The sequence below is a fragment of the Macrosteles quadrilineatus genome, unplaced genomic scaffold (genome assembly GCF_028750875.1).
Source record: "Macrosteles quadrilineatus isolate MER2022 unplaced genomic scaffold, UCM_ALF_1.0 Scaffold_5__1_contigs__length_97177068, whole genome shotgun sequence".
In the NCBI taxonomy this organism is placed as follows: Eukaryota; Metazoa; Arthropoda; class Insecta; order Hemiptera; family Cicadellidae; genus Macrosteles; species Macrosteles quadrilineatus.
Window position 1 is genome coordinate 88,996,617 of NW_026542598.1, and position 18,766 is coordinate 89,015,382.

General features: G+C 33.4%; 2 protein-coding genes across 3 annotated transcripts in view; one reads left to right on the forward strand and one right to left on the reverse strand.

The window, feature by feature from the left end:
• The first annotated feature begins 1,546 nt into the window (after positions 1-1,546).
• Positions 1,547-18,766, forward strand: part of LOC128994121 (ubiquitin-related modifier 1) — a 93,162-nt gene continuing 75,942 nt past the window's right edge. The window contains exons 1-6 of one of the 2 annotated variants that reach the window (XM_054418406.1): positions 1,607-1,634; positions 1,728-1,779; positions 1,869-1,939; positions 3,237-3,318; positions 4,823-4,871; positions 5,631-5,763. In XM_054418406.1, the coding sequence (XP_054274381.1) occupies positions 1,748-1,779; positions 1,869-1,939; positions 3,237-3,318; positions 4,823-4,871; positions 5,631-5,699 (303 nt within the window). In that variant the 5' untranslated portion in view covers positions 1,607-1,634; positions 1,728-1,747 and the 3' untranslated portion in view covers positions 5,700-5,763. Of the gene's footprint in view, positions 1,780-1,868; positions 1,940-3,236; positions 3,319-4,822; positions 4,872-5,630; positions 5,764-18,766 lie in introns of those variants that run through there. The other variant, XR_008490869.1, reaches the window with a different exon arrangement.
• On the reverse strand, positions 11,305-12,870 carry LOC128994117 (uncharacterized). The gene is made up of 2 exons (XM_054418401.1): positions 12,410-12,870; positions 11,305-11,855 (listed from the first exon to the last, which is right to left on the reverse strand). The coding sequence occupies exons 1-2, from the start codon at positions 12,809-12,811 to the stop codon at positions 11,688-11,690; spliced, it is 570 nt and encodes a 189-aa protein (XP_054274376.1). The 5' UTR covers positions 12,812-12,870; the 3' UTR covers positions 11,305-11,687.

Consider the following 18,766-nt stretch of genomic DNA (forward strand, 5'->3'; position numbering starts at 1 on the left):
AAACTTGAGCCAATTCGCACTTGAAAAAAGAATTCACTAATTCATTTTTTTTAAGGATGTGAGTAATGAAATAACTCTCTTCCCGAAAATACTAGTCTACTTCAAATAATACGGGTGTAGAGAGGTTGTTAGAAAATGGCAAGTATTTACCAGTGTAATTTACAAGAGTAAAACTTTATGAAACACATTGCTGTCTACACTAGTAAAAACCACTAGTAATACTAGTCCCTACACTAGTAACTAGTATTTTACACTAGTAGGTTTTTGAAACGTAGACTTGTAAAATACACTAGTATTACTAGTCCGTGGACTCGTAAATACTAGACTAGTATTTTTATGAAACAGGGCCCTGGAGTTAAAGGCGGCCTAGGTTTTACAAGTCACATCAATGCGTTGTGATAGGGGTTCACTTAAACGAGAAAACGGTTGAAATGATTCCCTAACTTAAGCTAGTTATGGGACATTGGGACATATCCCTACATTTGTATCGGCACCTTAAAACAGCTTTTGGTAACAAAAATCCTATCAGTTTAAAACTATTCATGTTTCAAGATTATGTGTTATAGAGGCCCTAGATTATGCATTTGTAAATAATTAAGCGTATTACGAAAGGCGGCCGTGGTATTACACGTATTCAGTATTCACCAATACCTTTGCGTGGGATTACAGAAATAGCAGAGATTAGATTGTGGACAACCTTCAGAAATTGTCAGCCGATAGGACTTTATGCAACCGTAATTCGTTTTTGCCTAAAAGTGCATGAAAAAAGTATGGTTGTAAAAGAAAGTGGGAATGAGAAACTCTTGAAACGAAACATACAAAACAAACAACAAGAACAAACATGCCATCCGCACCCTTGCAAAGCTATCTAAGCCCGATGTCCTTCTTTCTGCTTATTACGGTCTCATCTTCCCTCATCTCGTGTACGCCTTGCCTATCTGGGGGTGTGAGAACAAAAGAACTCTATTTTTATTCCGCCTTCAAAAGAGGGCAATCAGAGCCATCTTTTCAATGAATAGACGTCAGACTTGTAAACCAGTTTTTCTATCATCCGAAATATTAACGTTCCCATGTCTCTACATCTACAAGACATTATCCTTTCTGCACCAAAACACTGGCAAGTTTAACACTCCAACAGACCATCATTATAGTTTGAGATCCACAAATACCCTCCCAGTTCCTAGACACCACACTTCCTTCTTTCAAAACCATCTCCGATATAATGCAATAAAAATGTTCAACCATCTTCCCTCTCACCTCAAAGCAGTATCAAACCATCTGAAATTTAAAAAAACCCTAAAATCTTTTCTTTTAAAAAAAGCTTATTACAGCGTCCGTAAGTTCCTGGCTGACGGCTAAAATAAACTATCAAACTTGTTTGATCATAGGTATCCTTAGTGTAAAAAAAAAGAACAGTTATTATTTCTTATTTAAGTCAAGAAACTGTATGTTTTGCTAAATGACATGACCAATGCATGTAATTGTTATTTTTGGTTAAATAAATGAGTTATTGAGTTATTGAGTTAATCTCCTAGATTAGGTTAGGTTTAGGTTTTAGCTAGCTAGCTGCAAGCGGCTGCTAGCTTAGCTATTAAATTATATAAAAAGCGCAGCTCAAAAACTATAGGCTATTGGTATATTTGTTTGAGTAACACGTTATTTTAATTTTATTTAACTTATTCGAGTAAACACAGTACAGTTAACTTAATGTATTTTTTTTATTACAGTTTTCAATTTTGTGTCTGAAATGGAAGATTTGCCTTTGACAATCGAATTTGGGTATGTATTCAAATTGTTGGTCAGTATGAAGACAGTTTATGTAGCCGATGTAATATTACACTTTGGTAACTATTATTTTTTCATTTCAGTGGAGGAGCAGAACTGCTTTTTAACAAAGTGAAGAAACATTCTGTCAATCTTCCTGGAAATATACGGCCATGTAAGTATTATTTCTTATAGGCCTATTCATAAGGCACTAGGGTAGGCTAAGGCTACAATATAATAAAATTAGACCAACAATTAACTTACAAGACAAAAATGTGGTTTGGAATCTACCTACTATAAACTATAAACTATGGGCCCCTAAGCCGTGTTTACACTGGAGTTAGGAACACGTGTTTACAACTAAGGTTAATGATTCTAAAAACGAAGAAACACTTTTTTGGGTCAGAAACATTTTGTTTCACTAAAACCAGTTTTTTAGTGTTTACAAGTAGGCCTACAACAACAATTTTTTCCAATCAGAAGTCAATAGGGTAAAGATTACTTAAAGGGTGTTCCAAACATAAGGAAACTTTTGGAAATTATTGCGATGAGGGTGACCAAGAGTACTATAGTAATTTATATATCATTAGAAACTAGATTTTTACCTGAAAACAATGGTGCAAAAATTTTTCTGCTGTCACAAAACTGAACTACGGTAACTAAGATTTTTTGAATTTTATTACTGTAATGCCTCTTATTCGCTGGTCGCTATTACTGTGAACTGACTGACTAACACAAACATGAACGATTGAAATGATCGTCTAGGGAGAAGAGGAAACCTAACAGACACAACAGTAATCGACAAACAGTAAGTTTATACAAAGGGACAGAGGCATTTGTAAATTCAACTGAACGTTGATTATGAACTACTTTAGTTCTTATTTAGACATGTGAGGTTGGTAGGTTGGGTGTTATGCGGATTCGTGACTGTATTAAGTTAAGTGTTTTGAAGTTAGGTTAGATTAGGAAGGCAAAGTTTAGGTTATAATGAATCAAGTTGTTGATTTATATTATCACTGTTTAGAACACTTCCCCGCTACCCATCGAGCCTACCCACCACCACATGACTATCTAGAGAGGGACTGATCTGGTGTCCTCGGGAACGGTGATTAAATTGTTTCCAACAAAATCAAAGAATAGTGCACTATCGGTTGTAGCTTAGGCCTAAAATGTTGTTTTAGAAACAGGTGTTACTCACAAAAACTTCCAAAAATTTGTTCCAAACTCCGGTGTAAAAGCGGCTTTAGTTGCCATTGGCTGTATGCTATTAATTAACAATCCTAAGGAACATGTCGACCTTAGTTAGTAACAAGACTACAAGATCGCGCTACTCATCTCCATTCATACTAGGCTTAAAATACCTACCTTCATATGGTAGCCATTTTAGTTAAAAGTATTTAAGTAGGCCATTATATTTAAAAATATGTAAGTATGTTTGTTTTTTTTATTGTTAGATTTGATTTTCTATCCAGGGACTTTAAGAAAACTTCTTGTCTGGCTGAAGGACAATCTACTGACCGAGAGACCAGAATTATTCTTACAAGGAGATACTGTGTAAGTACTATAAATAATACTCATTTGCAATCCTAGATAAACTTAGCAGTAAGTAGTTGAATCTTTAGGTTGTGTGATTAGTTACAGAAAATTAAGGTACCTTTTGATCCTCAAACGCCAGTATAGCGGTACGTCCAGAGTGCACGCCGATTCAGATTCAGATTTTCTGCACTTGGTTAATCTGAGTCAGATATTTTGTTGGTGGCCACAGAGGAAGCAGGAAATATGCCGCCGGTACTGACTCGGTTAGCAAAGAAGCAAGTCATTCGTTGTTATGGAATTGTCGGATGAGGAATTAATGTGTAAAATTATAGCGTATGAAAATGGTGTGAAGTTACAACCAGTGAAAAATGGTGTTTATGATATTATATACCTATTTTCCTATCGAAACCACCGAAACTTATTATTAAAATTGGACACCGTATTGTAAGAAACTGGTGTAACCTATAGCCTATAAACAAAAAAATCCTGAAGACAGTTTAGTGGTAACCCTAAAATTAAGAATGAAAAAATATATATTTTACTATAAAATAGTTATTTGTGCAACTAGTGAGAAAAGTGAGGAATGGTTTCTCGAGTGAGGCAATTGTACTTTGAACTCGAGTTGCACATTATACTTTTCCTACAGTTACCATAAAACAAATAAATTGGTGAAGAAACATAACCTATTTTTACACAGAAGTGAACTTCAAATATAACATTTAATGTGAAGTGACGATTGACAAATACAACAGCACAACAGCTGACCAGCTGATTTACAACCAGTGCTGCCAACGTATTTCGCGCGCATACGACGTTGCCTGCATGTTACGCGCTCACTATTTCGTGCCTTCACGTTGCAAATCTGGAGTGAGACAAAGTAATTAGAGTGAGACAATGTTAACATTGTCTCACTGATGAGCGAATTGGCCATTTTGCTTTCTCAAATCAGTAAGAGAACATGTACATTGTTAGGTAACTGTAGGAAAACATAATTTTAACTAAATAGTATGCGTACGAGCAAAATCTGAATCGGAATCTGAAACCAGAATGAAGAATTCATTCCGGTAAGCAGGTGCCTGTGCGCGGGCTCGGAAACCGGCAGCCACTATAGCCACTTCCATTTGAATGCAAGTGCCATTACTGCTGCCGAAAATCTGAATCTGATTCGGCGTGCACTCTGGACGTACCGTAAGGTATTAGCTGTCATGAGCAATTAAACAAAAAGCAGAAATGTTGAGGTTACAACCTTTGAAAAACCACATTGACTTACCTTTGAAGGGTAAGATTAGTCTACACCTAGGCGGATACAGTTCACATGGGCCTACTGTGATTCTTATGATTTGGCCACCGAACATTAAGGTGACCAAGATTGTTTTCTCTTTCACTCTTCACAAAAGAAAACATCCCATGGACTGGGATGTTTGGACTGAAGAAATGGTTCTTAGTTTCTATTCTTTTGAAAATTTAATTCATTTAACACATGTAATATATATGTAGACTATAGCCTATTTTTTGTATACAGGAGACCTGGAATACTGGTCCTAGTTAACGAATCAGATTGGGAATTGTTGGTGAGTAACTTTTTATGATTATGTTTAAGGAATCCTTGATAGTTATTGAAATAATATATATACAAACTTCCTCTTTTATAAATATAGATATTCTTTGTCTACGTTTTTATGTCTGGTGCATATTTCGATACAAATACTAGTATTAAACCAATACTGTACAGAAAAACCTGACTTACTGGATTAATTTGTGGACCCAGAGGTTGTCGAGTTATCCAAAAGATTACAATTTTTAATGGGTTTTAATAAATTAATGTACATAACAGGCTAATGTTTACACATACATATATTACATGAGTACTTTTACGTATTAAGTAAACAATATTCAAAGAAATATTGAAAACTCAACACTTAAAACTTGAAAAGTCGGTAACAATAAGACCAAGCCAGCTAGACGTACCCCTGTCAGCTGTTAACTGTCGAGTTACCAGGTGTCGAGTTAGTGAGGTTTTATTGTACTAGTGAGTTTTTATATTGGAATTTTGAAACCCATTTAATTGTTGTATTTTATGGCATTTTTATTATTGTTTTAATTTTACTGATGAAATCTAATGAATGTAGACCTATGTATTGATACTCATTTTTATTTTTTTTATCACACCTTTTTGTTATAAAATTAACCAGCTGATGTCACAAAAATAGGCTTAGTCTTTTTTGGTGGGAAACACTTGCATTTTATTTATTCAAACTTATTATCAAACCTAAATTAAGCATGCAGTTTGCTATATTCTTCGTAGACTAACCGCAAGATGTGTGATGTAGGGTCAACTCGATTACGAACTTCAAGACAAAGACAACGTCCTTTTCATTTCCACTCTACATGGCGGATAGTGTGTTTTTCTTAAAGTTTCTCATGCTGTAAATATTTTAAATATATACATTTTAATATTTTTAATCAATGTTCATATTTTACCCCAGTCCTCACTAATACTTCGCTTTCAGATAGAGCCGAGTTAAAGATTTTAAAATCAATAACTTGAGAGCGGGAAGCGTCTTTATATATATTGTTTATCTGAATTTACTCAAATTAAAAACAATCTCCCATTTCACTATCACTATCACTGTAACTATAGCTTGAACTGCTTTCTTTTTCGTCTTTTGATATTTGAAGTGATTCTGTAATGTTATTCCATAAGTTTTCAATCCCACTGAAAACCGTATTGAAATCACGAGTTTGATATTGACCCCAGCCGAAAGTAACTGCTAGTCGAGTCAGATTGTAATCGTATTGCAACATCTTCGGTCCACCGTGTTGAACGAGATTTCTCACATAGGCGATCACTTTACGATTGTTTGCTATTATCATGTTGAACATATCTAGGAGATCGCTGTAGTATCGGAGCATGTTTTGATACAGGTTTCTTCCGTTGATTGTGACAGGGTGTTTCAAGTCTTGTAGGATTCGTTGATCAAAGTTTTCAATGAAAGTGTCTTCCTCACTGATGGTTGGATGGAAAATAACTATAAATAAATATATAAGCTTCATTACACTGATTAAGTTGGCATTAATGACTTGTCAAGTATAGCTGATCACAAAACAATGTCCCATCATGTAAACTTATGATTGATCAGTTATGACTGTTTTTCATGCCTCACTCTCCAGTAAATAGGCTGGATCTTGCTATGTTGTAAAGATTATAGAAGCGATGAACACGGATAACAAATAAAATACACTCTCTAAGTAAAGATTTACAACCCTGAAATGTGAAGATGTTATTAAATGTGTCTCTAAGATCATAGAACCTTTGTTTTGTCTCCCAAAAGAGAACTTTACATTTGAAGCAGTCTATTAAAAATTGACTTTTGAATGTGGAATCAAATTAAAGAGGCTGCTCTAAATTCGTTTTCTTGAAATGTTTCCTGTGAAAGAAAGATGAATGTTGTGTTGCTTTTCTTACTTTGATTTAAAAAATATTACAAATTGGCGAGAAATGTATTTATTCTATTCCATATTTTTTTATTTTGTGTTTTTGGTGAATGTATTTGGTTTGATCTTCCCTTAAAGTAAAATAAAGTCAAATTCAATAGTCTCTGGGAGGAGGACATATACCAAAATTCTAACCCATATAACCTCTGTCTAAGCTTGCTTTATGTCATCAGGGTGAAATCAAGGCCCCATTAGAAAATAAGGTCATGCGGGAAGCGCAACACTAGCGTAGACACTTGTACTAAAGTTGCCAGAAGTTAATATAAAATTGTAAACAGATAATTTACCTAAAACATATGGGATATGGCAGTGCATCCATCCACAAGTGTGTCGTCATGGATCCTGCAGCATGGCCTGTTTTCTAGTGGGGTATTGGTAAAATCCTCCCAAAAAAGGGGTATAGAGAGAAAAACTTAATATTTTATGTGGTAATTTTCTGCACACCCAATTCAAAAATTGCTGAGCTAGATTTTGAAGGGTTGGTTTTAATCATTTTTTAAAGATCCGAGCCTCCAAAAACTATGTCATAACTTTGAATCTTTACAACCCCCTCCCCAAATTGTTTATATTTATTGTGTTTCAAAATAGATTTTAACTTGATGGTTGCACAACAACACGCCTTCTAGTCATGACACAGTTTCTATCTTGATGTTGATTAGATAACCTATATTGTCTCCAACGTCATAGATTCAGGTCAAGCTATTGTACAACTGTTTTATAATGTTTTATGTAACAAGCTTGACGTAAAATGTTAGTCCCCATACTAATTTTAACTTTACCTTATTCACTTAAGTGCTTTCAACCCTGGATTCTGACTATTGAATTGTCTGGTCCTAGTAACAAAGCTAACCTAGACACATCCATTCACGATGTATTAATTTGGTCTAACACATGCTAGAAATACAAAATATTTAAAAGTTATTGATTAATGATACCAGTAAAACATTGTTTTATGGTCTTTTACATAGTCTACTTGTGATGGTTTAAATTGAACAGAGATTTAGGAACTTTGTCATGTTTATAAAATTACTTCGACTCGCCTATTATTTAAAGAAATGTTGCTGAGTAATACCTTTGACTATTGGATACTGAAGTAGATGTCTCATCCATATGGACCTATGTCGCCATTTTTTATATAAAAAACGTACTTGTGTGACCCAGTCACAGAATGTGCTAGTGTCTAAAATTCTATTTTCTACATTATTTTGTTGTTGTTGACCAAGTTGGTTGCTCATAACAGTTGTCATAGCTCACAATGAGTCATTTCATTAGTTTAACTAGGTGAAATGTTTGTGTTTTCAACAGTAATTTGTAATATTTAGATCAGCACAATCTGTCGGTTTCATCATATCAGGGACGGTGTACCAGGAATCAGAAGAAAATCTTTAATGAGAGCAGGTCGAATAGTACAATCAAATTAACACTTCTTTAGGAGAACACAGTGCTGCAAACCTGGCTCAAAAAGGTTCATTTTAACTAAAACACTGGCAGTTGAAAATCTTTCATGTTCGTAATTTTAAACCACTGCCGTTTCAGCTGGGACGCACCTTTTTGCGGCACTGTGTTTTTCCAATATACAGACTTTTAATTTAATGTACTACTCGACATTTTCTCTCATTTAAGATTTCTTTTTGACTTTTTGTAGGCCTATATCTATCAACATCAAAAAGAGGGATTTTTGGTAGGAGTATTAATTTTCAAAGCTTTGTTGTGTTAGGTACTACAATAGTTCAATAAAGTAAAATGCCGTTTGCAGACTTTTTGATGACTCTGTATATTCTTGGACAAACCACACTTCAACAAAAGATAACAGTTTACCAGAAGAATGTTTCAATACCTACAAAACGTCATTGTAGCCTTTAAAAGAAAAGACAAATCATGGGATTATAGGGGGGAAATGTTTTTTCATATTTATATGAAATTCTTTAATTAATAGTTTTGTTCGAAGTAAAAAAAGGGTAAAAAATAAATACAAAATTATCATAAAGATGTGTGTTCTACTGAACTTGTATAACAAATAAAAAACTGGCAATGGATATGGAAATGTCACATCATAAATGATTATGTGGTTATTTTTGGCACTTTGATCACAAAAGAAGTGCGTCAGAGCCGACCAGCGTCATAACAGTTATGTAATGAGACATTGAACCATAATTAACCGATGCTTACGTCAATAAGTCAAATATATAGAGAAGTCCCGCAAACAATAGTCCACTACATCTCGACTGCTTGATCGATATGTTTTCACTCAGATCCGTCGAGATGGGTCTTCACAGGATCGGAGATTTTAACATCTTATCTTTGAGGTTTGTGTTGGTGTTTTTAGTTCTATGTCACTTTTCCAAACTCAAACCAGTTCTCGACGTGAAAAACCCGAGTGTGGCTCTCGACTTTGGACAAAACCTAACAAGGAGGTTGACGGATAGTCCGGCGGGGAAGAAAGAAGACATTATTAACGATTTGACCGACTACTACATCTTGCTCAACACCGCTTACCGAGTTGTCGACAAGAGTTTTCCCAAGGGTAAGCAAACTCTACTAGAACTGAAAGCTCAAGGTGGACCTCCCTTTCTGGATCTGAACGTGAAAGAAGACCTGCTGCGGAGTAAGTATGAGATGGAAGAAGTGGAAATCGATCATGTGAAGGAAGTGATTGAAGACATCAGCAGACTTTGGAAAGAAATACGAATGGAACTAGTATAGTCTGAGGTAAAATCTGTGTACGTCGTGTTTTAGTTGTAAGTTATTTATTTTGTAAATATCACTCGACTGAGTAGTTGATAAGTGTAAATAGTTTTTTATATGAGATTGGTTTGGGAATCGTATATAATAAATTAATTCACATACTTATTGTTTTCATTTACTGACTGTCTACAATCAAAATTAGAGTGTGCTTTTTAATACTCTAAAGATTCCATTTTCTTGACAGACTTGAGAAATTTATTGTGTCTGGAATGCAAGGAAAGTACTTTTAGGAAACTCAAAAGACGGTTTAACTCAGGGCTCAGTGCTCACACCACTGTAATTTAACAAGCATATAGTTGACAAACTTGTAAACATTTAACCCTTTCTATTAATAAATATGATGATATTGCCCTTGCTTGTACTATGAGGATGTACAAATGACGTTTCAACATACATAAAGTATTTTAGAATCCAAAAGGTGAATTAAAGCCCAAGTAAAATTGAAATCCCTCTTTCCCACTTGAATTTAAAGTCTGGTATATAATATCATGTATTCAAAGCTTTACCACAATGACCATCCAAGTTTCAAAGAGTTGTTCAAGAGCAGACAATGTTCAAAAGACAGCAGCCAAGATACGAATTAGTCCCAACATCATATATCACCTTGCTGATTCTAGTGATTCTACACTCGGTTGCATAAATTTCATGCACTACTGCACTGACTAAAAAATACTGTGTTGCCTGATTGTACTACTTTTTTTATGAACAGTATTTATGTTCGTGAGATAGATGCCTAACTAAATAATGCCATGAGAGCAATTGTGATATTCCTAAGGGAAAGAGTGCATAATATACAATCTTCACAGCTCCTTTTTTTGGGAAAATAAACATCAAATATATTGTATTTCATTTTTTAAATCAGCTGAATTGATACAGCGGTATTGACCGTGTCAATTAAATAACAGAATATGCATGCTCACAGCACACAAGAATCTTTCCCCATTACCATCACTTTTGTATTTTGTATAGTCATCTCAATATCAATTATCAATTAATTGAGATGGGAGACTACCTAGGTGTGTATTTTAACCCAAATGTTGAGATGATCTGTGTAGCTTTGTTACTAAACAGCTGTTTCATCAGTCAGGATCATTTATTGTCCAATTAGGGACAGCTGGGTCAAGTTTTGAACCATCCAACAGCTACTGACTTCTCGGGAGAAACCTGTTGATTGTTAGGCACCATACCACTCAGTTACCCAACCAGTTATAAGATTAATTTAATAGCACCCATCAACTTGAAAGTTAAAAACAACGATCTGGATCGGATTACAGATAAGAAATTAATGGCTAGACATGGAGTAAGTCCTTCGGGCATAGGCAAACTCGGCCTAGTTCTGATGAAGTACGATAAGTGTTCTCAGGCTAGTGTCCAAAGAGTAGAGAAGGTTTTTAGTGGGTTAATTGGGACTTAATCCTATTGGCGTATCAAACTACAGGCTAGCCACCTGTGTGCGTAAATGAATTTTACCACCTCTCCCTCAAAAAAAAAAAAAAATAAATAAATAAATAAAATAAGTATTATGACTTTTGGTGTTATTGGAATAGCCCTCGCACACACCATCCTAATCTATACCATCTTTGATTAGTTAGTAGCATGTCTACAATAAAACAGCTAACTGAAAAGGCTGGATGATTATCAAAGCACATTTGAAAATTGTTGGGACAATAATGTATATAACTTTTGCTACCGTATACCTTAATTAAAATCCGTAATGCTAAATCACCTGAAATAAAACATATTTTAGGAATTAGGATGTAAAACTGTAATTGTGTAAGTCTGTATTTTGTCATTTACAAGTAATCCTTGCCTTAGTAGTCCGTAGAGGGGGTATCTCCGATCTAGATAGTGCTAAGAGAATCACTAGCCAGCGGTTGATTGGAAACTATTGGACGAATTGGGAAAATCTTATTGAACTCAAATTCTTCCAACGAAATAACAGAAAAGTTGTTCAAGAGTTAGTGGTTTTTGAGATCTTCCAGAAATTAGTACAACACTTTAAAAATTCTCTTTAGATGTTTTTGATGTTCTGCTTATAACCAAGCCTTGTAAACAAAAGATCAAGGTTTGAATCCAACGATGCAGCTACATTGCCGCTGCTGAAGACTTATTGTTGTTGCTGCTATTAGACTTGTTATTGCTATGGGTTAGTGGCGAGGGTGGTCCTCAGGGTCGCTGTCGGAGCTGACCTCTCGGAGGAATGGCGTCCAGTCGATGGTAGACTCCTCGACTGGCGGAGGCTCAGTCTGTCCGGACCTAAGGTGAGCAGCTCGATCTTGTATGTCCTCCCACAGTTCTTGAGTCAATGTCATAATCTGCAAGCCAACATAACGTTTTTTATGTCCCTTCTTGACATCCTATTACGCCAGGATCTGTTTACACTGACTTCTAATAATTCATTATAAATATATCTTCAGGATAATTACACAGTCTTAATTGTTGTCAGAGGTTAATTGCTCATCTAGTAGTTCAAAGGTTTTGTTTTAGTTTTAATTCTGTAAAATATTTGAAGTTCAAAAATTTAAAGCAAGTCGTGTAGGAACTATAAAGAGCAGCTATCAATGGCTTTCAATAAATATTCTTGACTAAAAAAACCGTGAGGGTACAATTATTGCTTTATCTGAGATCGAACATTTCATGCCCATAAATTATGTAGCATTTGAGTATGAGATTAGTCTAAATTCTTTTAAAATTTTGATTTCCTAAAATGTGTGTAAATCTTCAAAATAATATTTTTCAATAAATAGAGAATTTTATGACATTTGCCCAAATTTATGAAAAAATAATGTGAAAGAAAGTGTTAAATGTTAAAAGAGATACAAACAATTATTCTAACATACAATAAAATCTACGGTTATATTTATTTTACCTGCTTGACATCGTACACCTCTCCGCTGTCACTCCATTTATATTTTTTCTTCAACGTGAAAAAGTCGAGAGTCAAATTCAAATGAGGCGGGCCTCCCATCTTGACTATTTGGTCGTAAACTTTCCATCCTTTCACAATTTCCACGACGTCTCTTCGTTTCAAAAACCTGTAAACATCTGAGAGAAGGTTGTAATATCTCTGGAGGTCTTTGTAAAGAAGAGTTCCGAACGGGCAAGACACGGAGGTTAGTCTGTGCACCAAACTGTTTCCGAGATTTACGAGCGGATGAGGGTCGCCACTCTCCCGTAGTTCTTGTGAGAAAAGTCTATCACTTTCTCCCGTAAGTATGATGTCTACAACGGCTGAGACAGTTACTAAACATAATGCCAGCTTCACCCTCATTCCATCTGTCTATCTTATCAATTAAAGAAATTTAATCTGTACATATCAGACCATCTTGATGTTGAGTCTAATATGGGTTTCAGTGGTTTTAAGTACATATTGTTTTTTTTTTTTTTACTCAACCGGGGAAATATAATTTGCTAAATTATCAAATCAGTATCTGTTTTACTTTTGTTATTTTTTTTTCAGTTCATTTATTTATTTATTTATTTATTCATTTCGACGGCAATCGCCATTTTTATAATTTTTTACAAACATACATAGTTTATATGGGCGAAATTCAATTCCCCACAATTTAACTAATTAAAATATTATCTGCTTTGATTTAATTGAATAATCAATTAATTGGTCAGTAAGTAGGGCCTACACCAAGACATAGATTGTAAAAACTCAAAAAGAAAATAAGAAGCAAGCCTGCTCAATAACATGTATGTTTTTTAAATAGCAAAACTATTTCTAAAGTTCTATTGTATAAAGAGAATTTTTCTAATGCCGTACAAGCATTTATTTATCGTTGTATTTGAGATGCAATTTAAAAATTGATAGCACGTATAATTTCTAAAGTATAAATATGAAATTTTTACAGGTGTTACAGTCAAGAATATTTTCTTTAAATATTGACACATAAATATTATAAGTGAATTCTTTAGGAAATCTTAAAGAAATTATTCATAAAAAACTTCAAAAACATTATATGTTATACACAACTTTTTGTTGGTATTTGATCCAGTATTCGCCATCAAGGAAAAAGAACAGTAGATAGTTTTACAATTGTACCAATTCTGCTTATCATTTTATATCTTGAGTTTTTAAAACAGTTTTCAGCTTGAATGAATGTACTGTAATACAATTCTTTCATCTTACTTGATTAAACTATTTTAATACATTCAAAAAGTTGCTTAAACATTTATTATATCAGTTTCAGTTTAAAAAAGCTCTATTATTAAGTAAAACCTGTATTAAATAGTTAGGTTTGTTTAAATGTACAAACACCATAACACTTATCAATCTAAAATCGTACATAATTTATTCTATCCACGACTTTGTTCCACAAATATTCAGTTTCATTGAATAATTCTCTAGCATGCAAAACTCTATTGTCATAGCTCCAGTAATACTTTTCTTTCAACTTGTTGAAGTCAAGATCTTGTTTGAAATGAAGTGAACTTCTCGTTGTATTTAACGCCTCAAAATCTTTAATTCCTTCCTTGATGATGTCCCAGTCCTGTTCGCTGACTTTTTCATAAATTTCATACAACTCTCCGATGTATGCTTGTAAATCCGCTAGAAATTCTCTACTCTGGTTTTCTGGGTCTTGTAAACGTTCCGTTAAACTTTTTCCGAGTTCCACCAAGCTTCTGATCTTAGCGATACAATTAAACGGCCCGAGTAGTGCCAAACCAATGAATATCAAGGTGGATTGCATAGTTCTTCTTAAAACAAAATTAAAATTTGTTGGTTACTTTTGAGTATTAGTAATTGTTGTCAACAGAAGATATAGCGTTTTTAAGTGGCAAAAAAGAGATTCCCAAGCAATACATATGTAATCTCATCTTGGTTTAATAATAAGACATATTTTGATTACATAATGTTAAGAGATCAACAACCTCATAAAAAATACTTAAAAAATAAATTTGATTTTTAAACTTATTTTTTTATATAGGGGTTGTACAAACATTATGTATTCAGTTATTGAATGTTGGCAGAGGCTTATACAGTTTATGGTAACTCAACAAAAGTTATAATTAAATGCAGCAAGTTGGTTTATTTAGAGAATTAAAACTACTAACAATGGTAGAAATCAGTCAAAATTTACTGCTAACAATTTTATAACAAAGTAGATATGGACACTTTTTATCCAGTCATTATTTTATAATGTGCAAATCATTTAGAATTTCTATCTGTTGAATTAACTATACTGATGGAAATGTTGTATTTGGACATTACAAAACAACTTAAATTTTGTTTTTGACATCTAACCTTCAGACTAAATCATACTTAAATTTTCATGCCTTAAGAGCAAGTTTGGAATAGTTCATTTAAATAAAGCTTGTACAGTTTTCACCAAAGCATTTATTAAACTTTGGTCAAATGTCCTGATTTGAACTACTATCACAGTTCCCTAATTGATCTGAAGCAAAATTATGACAAATTATTTTCCACATGCGTGAAATAAATTTGACATATTGTTTTTTAAAACAGCTATCCTAAGCAGACAAACAATACCTCCTCTAGTGGTTTAATGAATTAAGTATTTTAAGGGTCAAGAATTGTTAAAATTTACTTACATTATAAACACAGACTCACAAAAAACTGTCTATAAAATGAACCTTTATATTTCAAAATCAATCAAATAGAAGAACACCTGTACCGCATTGGTTGACATTTTGTTTCTCTCTAAAGCCACGTTAACACAAGGCTAGAAGGCAGGCAGTTTACCTCAGGTAATTTGAAATACACTTACTGAGGCAAGTACCCTTTCTGCCTTCTAACCTCTTTTAACATGGCTAGAAGCCCTTAAATTCACCTTATCACACAGTAGAACCTTAAACATATTCTAATAGGTATTATATTTCTGAGTTCTCCATCTTCAAGAACACCTTCAAAGAAAACTTTTACTTACATTGGACGATATTTCAAATATTATCTGCTTAATGAAGGTCTCCGTCACTATCTTCTTGTCCGGGAGACAAAGTTTCATCCTCAACTTTACTATCAACACCCCACGTTCCGATTCTCAGACGGTTTGCACGATCTTTAACCGCTTCCCAAAGCAGTTTCGTTTCACTCACTACACTTTTTACATGTTCGACTTCACTGCCTTTCCAGTTGAGTTTTACCGCTAAAAGTTTGTAGTCCAAATCGTCAATCAAGTGTGGAGGTCCCCCTGCTTCCTCTAGATCGTCAAATATCTTCATTCCTTTTATAACAATCTCTCCATCTTTTGACCAGATAAGATCATTTATGTCTTTTAAACTTTTTAGGTAAGTCGAAAAGTTATTGTAAAGTCCACCAGCGTTGTCTCTTGTCAAGTTTTTCAGTTGTCCGTTGAGAGTGTTTCCTAAATTCACTATTTCTGGTACAGGTTTTGCCTCTGATAAATTAGATTTGTAAATGATTGAACCAATAAAAATCAATAGGATTGGTACCATTTTATAAATTTATTTTTTTGTAATCGTAAACTTGTAATTAAACTTTTGGTGATTACATGTTAAATAGCCATTTTAAAAGTCATCCACATTGTGAAAATTGTAATAAGTGCTAATTGGGGTTTTGCTGTAATTAGCTAATAACTCGATAAGTACAAACTAATTCACAATTAATCTTATCAATCCATCAATGGGATATTACGAATAACCTTCAAGTTTGCAGAAAAACATTTAAACCAATCATCTCAGTTAGGAATTAATTAATTGGATATTTTTATTGTTTACCTTTTTTAGTTCATTTTCTGATAATTTTGTATTAATTTATATTAGTCACTAACAAAACTACAAGATCGTGCCACTCATCCTACACCCCTACACTCATCTCCATTCATACTTGGTTTAAAATACCTACCTTTTTTATGGTTGCCATTTCAAAAGAAAAAGTATAAAAAGAAGTAATTAGTCAATGAGTACATGAGGTTGAAATTTTAAGTAAGATCAACTCATAGTACATCAAACATTTAGTACTACTGTTAATTTGATAGTATTTCAAAATACTGTACACTGGTTTTAGGATACCATTTTTGTTTTGTTTTGTTGGATCGTTTAACAATAAATATTTCTTTTTTATTGGAAATAGAACTTTTCAGAATAAAAAATAAATTTACGAAGAATTTTTGTTATGCACATGTCATTCTAGCTTTAATTTTGTTCTTATAAAAATAATTAGGAATCAATTAAAGCACTCTCAACACACACATCTTATTTTTTTAAGTCACTAAAACATTCACTTATCATTAGCATTCACACTTTTCCATCTTCCTTCTTCAGTAACATCGTTGACAACGTATATGTATTTTACAATTAAATTCATACATGAGCGTATATTTCATACAATTTTTTAACTTTCTCCCACAACTTTTTGTTATCCTTGAGGACATTGTGGATGGTTTGGACGTCACGATCGTTTTTGAATATTTTAAACAAAAACTCGTCGAAGTCCACTTCTATTTTGAGATGGGGTGGTCCACCGCTCTCTATGATCTCTTGGACGAGATCGTAACCTTCCTTGGCCAAATCTGCGTCACCACTCGTGATGTTAGCGTGAATCTCTTCCAAGTGGTTGTTGTAATCGTAAAGATCCCTCATAAGCGTTTCACTACCGGGTCCTGGGTTCTTGAATCTCTTTGCAATGGATCTACTCAAATCGTCAAGGTATTCTCCGACATCCTTCTGTGATGAAAGGTTTACGGAAACTAAAACTATAAGTGAAAAAAGCAGAATATATGTGTTACCGAAATTCTTCATCGTAGAGAAACTATTATCACAGTAACATTTGTGGAATATTTGTCAAGACAATTTAGATTACTTTTTGATTATTCATATTGAGAACCAATTTATGTTTGAATTAGCTAATTATTTTGTGCAAGGTCAAGGGTTTAGATTCGTACTTAAATATTTCACACATTTAGTAAACAAATTATGGTTCTGAGTGGGTCCAGTTGAACCCTTGAGTATTGATAGAAGATTCAGTTTCCAAAAGTCGATGGTTGTACATTCTTTTATGGAATATCTCAAATAATTCAACATTTGGTCTATACTTAATAACAATACATAATAACAATTCAAAGAGAGTTTAAAATATATATATATATATTTTTTTTTTTCATGGGAAAATTAAAAAGGATTAGTAATAATTAATTACGCATATTAGTAGCCCCCTTATCTAACATATACAAGTCAGGTTTTCTTTTCAAACTTAAGTTTTTCAATTTTGAATTAAAATTTTTTTAAATTTCCAAGCCCAAAGCACAAACTAATAAGGAAGAAAAATATTCACATTTACCAATACTTTCATTTATTTAGGAAGTATATTGTAGAATTTATATCACAAAAACACTAAAGACAAAACATAAATTTGTTGAAATCATTCAAACAATATTTTATTTTGACTTTTTTTTTAATGAGTATTGATTTATATCTTTGCGAACATTAATACTGTGTAATTAAATACTCGACAATGGAATAATCAATCTGTTTCAATATTATTTAGAAGCTAAACATGTTTTAACATGAAAACTGCTGCTCCTGCTTAACACTCTAACTTTCACGTTTTCTGAAGTTCTCAATATTTTTCCATTGGGTTTTGAGCGATTTAATCACATCAAACAGTTCCTGTGTGCTTCGATCATTCCACTCAAACATAACTTTCAGGTGGTCAAAGCTAATCTCTTGTTTTAGAAAGGATGGCACACCACAGTCTAAAAGTTGAACCAGAAGGCTAGTGCTGTTGAATATCTTTTCTTGGCTGCGAGTTTGGGGAACGGACAAATAATCGTCAAGATTATTGCTGTACTCGTAAAGCGTCTTTAATAATAAGTTGCCATTTTTCCGAACTGGAGCTTTTAAGCAGTCCTCGATAGTTTTTGTCAACTTTAGGAAAAAGCTAACTACGCCCTCTGGTGTTTCTTGTTGTAAAACCTCGTCTTGAGCAATCACAGTCATTATTCCAAAAAGTACAATTGAGTAACTAAGATACATTACAGTGGGTGATGGAATGTTGAAAAGTGGAAGATGTAGTTTTAATATAACAGATAAACTCTAATTAATTTTTCTTAAGTGTCATTTTATGGTATTTTAACATTTTAATTTGTTTAAAATGTTTACAAAATAACAAAACAAAACTGTAAGTATGTTAATAAATGTATGTACATACAAAACCTTGGTAATGTTAGCCTCTACCTTACTTTTAACCTCTTAATGTCCATCAAAAAGGCAAAATTATATTTATCATGAGTTAGAAAAA

What these genes read in the sequence shown, in the direction of transcription:
- LOC128994117 (XM_054418401.1), bottom strand. Translation starts at nt 12,811, where the DNA reads ATGAGGGTGAAGCTGGCATTATGTTTAGTAACTGTCTCAGCCGTTGTA. An exon ending in AGGTGTACGATGTCAAGCAG is followed by an intron (nt 11,856 to 12,409) that starts GTAAAATAAATA and finishes GTTGGCTTGCAG; the next exon opens with ATTATGACATTGACTCAAGA.